The following is a 5,249-nucleotide window of genomic DNA, read 5'->3' as shown; positions in this document are numbered from 1 at the left end:
CCGCAGACGAAGGAGGCGCAGCAGCCGCAGAGCAGCGCGAGGAGCGCCAGGGCGCACACCGCACGGCGCCGCATCGTCAGCGTCATCGCCATCGGTCGCAGTGGTGGTAGGGGCACAGCCGACTTGGTGGGCTGCGGGGCAGCGGAAGGGAGAAATAAAGAAAGAGGGAGCGGGAGTGCAGAGGGAACGAATAAAAAGGCAGCAGCGGGAGACCACAGCCACACACGCAGAAAAGCCACGCAGCAGCGGGAGACCTCCCAGCGGTGCGCCTCAATCAACCAGAGGCGGGGGCGGTGCGGGCGGGTAGCCTGTTTGCCTTTTTTTAAAAGTTCCCCAACAAAAAAAAAGGAGTTAAGCCCGTGACGCAGGCGCCTTGTGGCACCCGGCCTCCAATCGCACCTCTGAGGCCGCCCAAGCGCATTTGCACAACCGCGTCCGGCGGCTGTGGTGTCAGGCTCTGCACTGCGACGCCCAAAATACACTCACCCAAGACGGCGCCGGTGCCGTGGCACGTGTCCTCCACAGACTTGGCAACTGCGAGGTGCATGGGCGGCAGCCGTGCGTGGCCAAACGGCCGGGGGGCTCCCGAGGAGGAGGGGCCCAAGCCCACAGAGCGTTTGACGTCAGCCGGCCCTGTTGCCGCCGCATCCGTCATGAAGGACCCCCGAAGCAAAAACAAAAGCAAAAGGCGTATAGGGCAGGCGGACCCACAAAACGGTGCACATTACCCGCAGGGACGGATGCATCTGCCTCATCCCCCACTGGACGTCCTCAGGCACAAACATCATTTACATTCCATTGGGACCTTCACCGCCCTGCTGCTGCTCCCTCGCCGAAACACGCACACACACACACAGTTTACCTTCACCGAAATCAACTCCGAAGCCCGCAGCCCCGCAAGGGGGAGTTCGCCGCCAATTGCCCCGCTGCCCCCTTCAAAAGCACCAAAACAAAACCCGCAAAGTAAAGCGAGGCGGCCCCCTCCCGCACGCACTCCCTCACTCGGCAAGAGAGAAGGAGGAGGAGGAGGAGGAGGGCGGCGTCAACGTGCCCACAGTTCCAGGCAGCTCGCCCGGTGCGTACTGCCCAAACAACGCACGGAGCAGGCGCGCCCACATGCCCAGGAAGGCAACGCAGCAAGAGACAGAAGCGTCAAACATCGTTTGCCCGAGGCCCTCATGGACGAATTCGGCTGCACCCACTGCGGCGGCACACCAGCCAGAACGGCGCCATGCACACGAAAAAGCGAGGGAAACATTACACCAACACGAAAAACAAAGAGCAGCAGAAATGCGGTGTACTCCCTAACGCCTGGGCGATGGTGGGCAGCACACTATTTTGCTGGTAAGCTCACTCAGTCCGCAAATGCACACCCTTGTTGCGCCCAAATCCCCTCTCCCCACACAGCGATAAACCAAGAACAAAAGTTATTCTTAGTTGTGGTTGTTTTTTGGCAAGGCCCCTTAAAGCCGCGGTCAATCATGTTGCAAGTACCCAAGAAAAAAAAAACAGTCGCTAAAAAACCTCACTGCAGGCGCCGAGTGCCGCGTCCATTGCCCCACTGCATCCTCTATACCCCTGTGGCGATGAACGACGGGGGAGGTATTCGACGTGTTGGTATGATATCCTCAAGCGATACTGACGCGTGCGATTAACTTCACTGCTCATATTTGGGGAGGCGGCGCAGTTCCGCCACCTACGCATTGGCGCACAGTCGGGATGCTGCACATAAACAATCCCCAACGACGTGTCAAGCGGAAACCTTCCCAGTCCTCGTAAAAACACCCCGCCATATATTCGTAGAAGTGTTTCACGGTGCCGGCCCCGGTGTCATGCGCACCGGCCGTGGAATACTTCGGCCCAACCATCTTCCTGCGCGGCGTTCCCCCCACGATGAAAAAGGCGTCCAGTAGCGGAAAGTCTGGGGCAGCCGGCACGTACATCTCCCCACCTACGAACTCACCACCTCCATCAAGATGGTCTTCAGGGCTCTGTAGTTCAACAATTTTGCTGGGCGCACTAGCCGGTTTAGCTTCACCACACAGTACCCCGCTCTGCCTCCGCCTGGCAAAGGCAGCTCCACGTGGCCATTTGGCACCCTCACCGCAAAGCCGCCAAACGTAAACGCCACCATCCCAAACCTCTTCGGGGGCACCGGCAACCCCGCGTCCCTGCGACGCAGCAGCAGCTTCAGCATTAAAGGCATCGACCTCAACTTCGCCACCATGAGCATTGTCACCGTCGCGAGGCGGTCGGAGAGGTACTCGTCGTAAAATGCCTCAACCACAGCAGACCTCGTCAATCGGACAATGTTCACAACTTTGTGAGACACATGGGGCTCCGTCCAATTTGCCGCAAACTCCACGCCCATGTAATAATCGGCATTTGACGAGTCGATTGAGTTCACTGCGCCATGGGCGCCGGCAAAGAGCTCCTCAAAGGCTGCCTTGTCGAAGGCGCAGCGCAGCACGGGCCCCACAAAAGACATGTGTTTCTTGACCATCTCCCAGTGCTCCACTTGCATCCTCAAAGGACTGTGGCGCGTCTCCCAGGCACACATCGCCTTCACATCGTTCTCGCCCTGGCAATTCATGACGATTCGCGCGGCCTGATTGGCCTTCTCCCACGCTTTGAAGTTGTTTTCGTTTGGGGAGGACAACACATTGACGCCCCATGACTTGGGGGACTGAAAATCTTCCGTCGGTCCGTGGCCGTGCGCATCCACGCCGTTGATAATATACCCGCTCTTTTCGTGTCCAGCCAAGTCGTTAATAACACCGGTGATACTACCCGCACTCGCGTGCTCCGCCACCGCGTTGTTGGTTTTGCCAAACACGTACGTCAACTCTCCCCCAAGGCAGTAGACAACAACGTGGAGTTGCCCGTCATTGCGGCGCAGCAGCTGGCAGAGGAGGTAGGAGCCGGCAGCCATCGACTTCCCGGTCCCGGGCGTCCCGATCAAGAGACGCCGCCCCTCGTTAAACCCTTCCAAGTCCTCAGTGCCAAACTCTCCGGTTGGGTCGCCCTGGACGATCCGCCACACCCGCTCCACCTCACAGTTAACGTAGCAGTCTTTCACATCGAGCTCCTCCCGCAGCGAGCACGGCCACCCCTTCTCGGGTGAGAGTATCTTCAGCATGGGACGTGGTGCACGAAACTGCTCTGCATCGTGCACCGCCTGAAGAGTTGAGCCGTCCTTACTGCACACCCACCGTTCTACTGCTGCTTGGCCCGCCTTCACCTCCATTTACCCCCTTCAGCCGCAGGAAACCCCAAGGCGTGGCTCCACTTTGCGTTGAGCACAAACTCGCACACTCCATCCACCGTGCGGTCAGGGGCTCACTGTGGCCGCGGCGGTGCCTCCTCCGCCCTTCCGCGCTGCGCTGCGGGGCTGCCGAGTGCCGCCGGCGTGCAGCGACCTCCACCGACGCCGTCCCTGCGGCGCAGCAGATGCAGGGCGCCCCCGCGGCAGCGCGAACCCCTTCCTCGCGTCTCCCGGGCATTGCTCACATGAGTTCCTTCCCTCGCAGTTGTCGTAGGCTTGCGCTGCGGCTGAACACCCACCACCAGCCAAAGGGAGAACGAGAGGGGGAGAGGCAAAAAAGGCACAGACACACGAGTCCACGCAGCCACACGGCAGGAAAAAGAAAAAGAGAGGGCCACCACCCACACGTTGTGGCACACGCTTCAGCAGCCCGCGCAATGGGTGCAGTCAACCAACAAACAAAAAACAAACAACCCCCGTGAAGTGAAGCCGAAGCGTGGGGGCGCGTCCACCGAGCAGTGGGGACGCGCAGCAACACGTGGGACGACCATCACACACACGTTCTCTCTCTCTCTGTTCCCGCACAGCCCAATCCAGGAAGAGAGAGAGAGAGAAAGCAAGCTGAAGCAAAAGAAGAAAAAGAAAAAGCCCATGTGTATTGAATGCGGCAACAGAGGCAGTCGTTACTGTCACGCAGCGGAACAGTCACCGACCCGTCCTCGCCCCATTCAGAGTGCAGTGGCTCCCTCTTCCTCCGCCCCCAGCACCAGGAGCGAGCATCTGTGCATTTATGCGATGCCGCGATTTGTCTTCTCCCTACTCATTTTATATTAATTTGCCCCCACACAGCTTCCACGCAAAACAAGTCCGCCCAACACACAGATATCAGCTTTGCGGCCACTGGCAGGCAAAGCAAAGCAAGAATTGTTATTTTCCGTCCTTCAAAAAGCAAACAAGGGAAGCGCAGTGAGTGAGTGCATCGTGCTATTATTATTACTTCTGCTGCTTCACTGCAGCCTGAGTGCGGGGCTCCATGGGGGATGGGCACACAGGTGCGTGTGTGTGTATTCATTACTACCCCACCGCAATTTGTTGGCGCCCAGCCTCCGTTCCTGCTGCGGCTCAAGGCGGCAGCATCGCCACTGCGGCGGCTGCCACGGCGAGCAGCACAAAGTGACTGCGGCCAACAGCCGCAGCAGCCGCACTGGCGTCGATTCCGACTCGCTGCGCCGCCACTTCAAGTTTCTTCTGCACGGCGCTGCCGTTGACGGATGCCGCCGGTGTCAGGGTGGGCGGCGCAGGCACATCGGGGGCCGCAGCAGCTGCTCCCGCCGCCTCCTCCGCCGCCGCCTCCGCGTCACTTTCTTTTGCGGTAACGGCCTCGTCCGGTGAGCGGGCTGCGGCAGCGGAGGGCGGCGAGGCAGCAGCGGAGTGAACGCCACCGTCAGGCTCCTTTGCGCGCCCCTGCGCCTCAGCAGCCGGCAATGTGCCGGGCTCCACCACCGCTGCGGCCTTCGGGTTGGAGGGATCGCCGCCCGCAGCCCCAGAGGGCAACTCTGCAGGCTGTGGCTCACGTGCCGGAACCTCCCTCGCCTCCACATCGTCGTGCTCCGCTGCACCTTCCCTTTGAGTCTCCTCGGCGTCTCCCTTCGCCGCCTCCTCAGCGCGCGGAATGACGAGGCTGCTGCCGTTGGCGGCGATGGTGCACACCTCCTCGTACCTCGGGCACTTGAGCTTCGCGCCTGCCTCGAAACCCTCCAGCGCCGCATCGATTGTTTCTCCCTCGGGGCACAGCACAGTCTCATTGGCGCCGAGGTACTTCACCCTCACCGCGCCGCCCTCCCTGCACTGCACCTGTGCACACACCGCGTGTAATTTGTAGCCGTCCAACCCGGCCTTCTCAGTACCCCTCAACTCGAGTGCTTCCGCATCGAGGCACCACGAGCCACTCCCGTGGAGGAAGCCGGGGATGTGTTTCTCTCCC

The 5,249-nt window shown here is 60.5% G+C and overlaps 3 protein-coding genes across 3 annotated transcripts, besides 3 other annotated features; all 3 read right to left on the bottom strand.

Moving 5' to 3' along the window:
- Nucleotides 1–322: 322 nt before the first annotated feature.
- Nucleotides 323–655, bottom strand: Tco025E_07694 (uncharacterized protein; the record flags this gene model as incomplete). Its single annotated transcript, XM_029374553.1, has 1 exon — nucleotides 323–655. One exon carries the CDS (start codon nucleotides 653–655, stop codon nucleotides 323–325), a length of 333 nt encoding a protein of 110 aa, XP_029225360.1.
- A 182-nt stretch (nucleotides 656–837) lies between these two features.
- Nucleotides 838–856: a microsatellite.
- A 155-nt stretch (nucleotides 857–1,011) lies between these two features.
- Nucleotides 1,012–1,036: a microsatellite.
- A 915-nt stretch (nucleotides 1,037–1,951) lies between these two features.
- On the bottom strand, nucleotides 1,952–3,247 carry Tco025E_07693 (retrotransposon hot spot (RHS) protein; the record flags this gene model as incomplete). The annotated part of the gene is made up of 1 exon (XM_029374552.1): nucleotides 1,952–3,247. The coding sequence occupies one exon, from the start codon at nucleotides 3,245–3,247 to the stop codon at nucleotides 1,952–1,954; it is 1,296 nt and encodes a 431-aa protein (XP_029225359.1).
- A 621-nt stretch (nucleotides 3,248–3,868) lies between these two features.
- Nucleotides 3,869–3,913: a microsatellite.
- Nucleotides 3,914–4,548: 635 nt separating this feature from the next.
- Nucleotides 4,549–4,866, bottom strand: Tco025E_07692 (uncharacterized protein; the record flags this gene model as incomplete). The annotated part of the gene is made up of 1 exon (XM_029374551.1): nucleotides 4,549–4,866. One exon carries the CDS (start codon nucleotides 4,864–4,866, stop codon nucleotides 4,549–4,551), a length of 318 nt encoding a protein of 105 aa, XP_029225358.1.
- Between the last annotated feature and the right edge of the window lie 383 nt (nucleotides 4,867–5,249).

Source organism: Trypanosoma conorhini (genome assembly GCF_003719485.1).
Source record: "Trypanosoma conorhini strain 025E chromosome Unknown Tco_14.4_contig_00617, whole genome shotgun sequence".
NCBI classification, from domain to species: domain Eukaryota; phylum Euglenozoa; class Kinetoplastea; order Trypanosomatida; family Trypanosomatidae; genus Trypanosoma; species Trypanosoma conorhini.
Note: the sequence above shows the minus strand (reverse complement) of the source record. Positions and strands in the feature narration are given on the sequence as shown.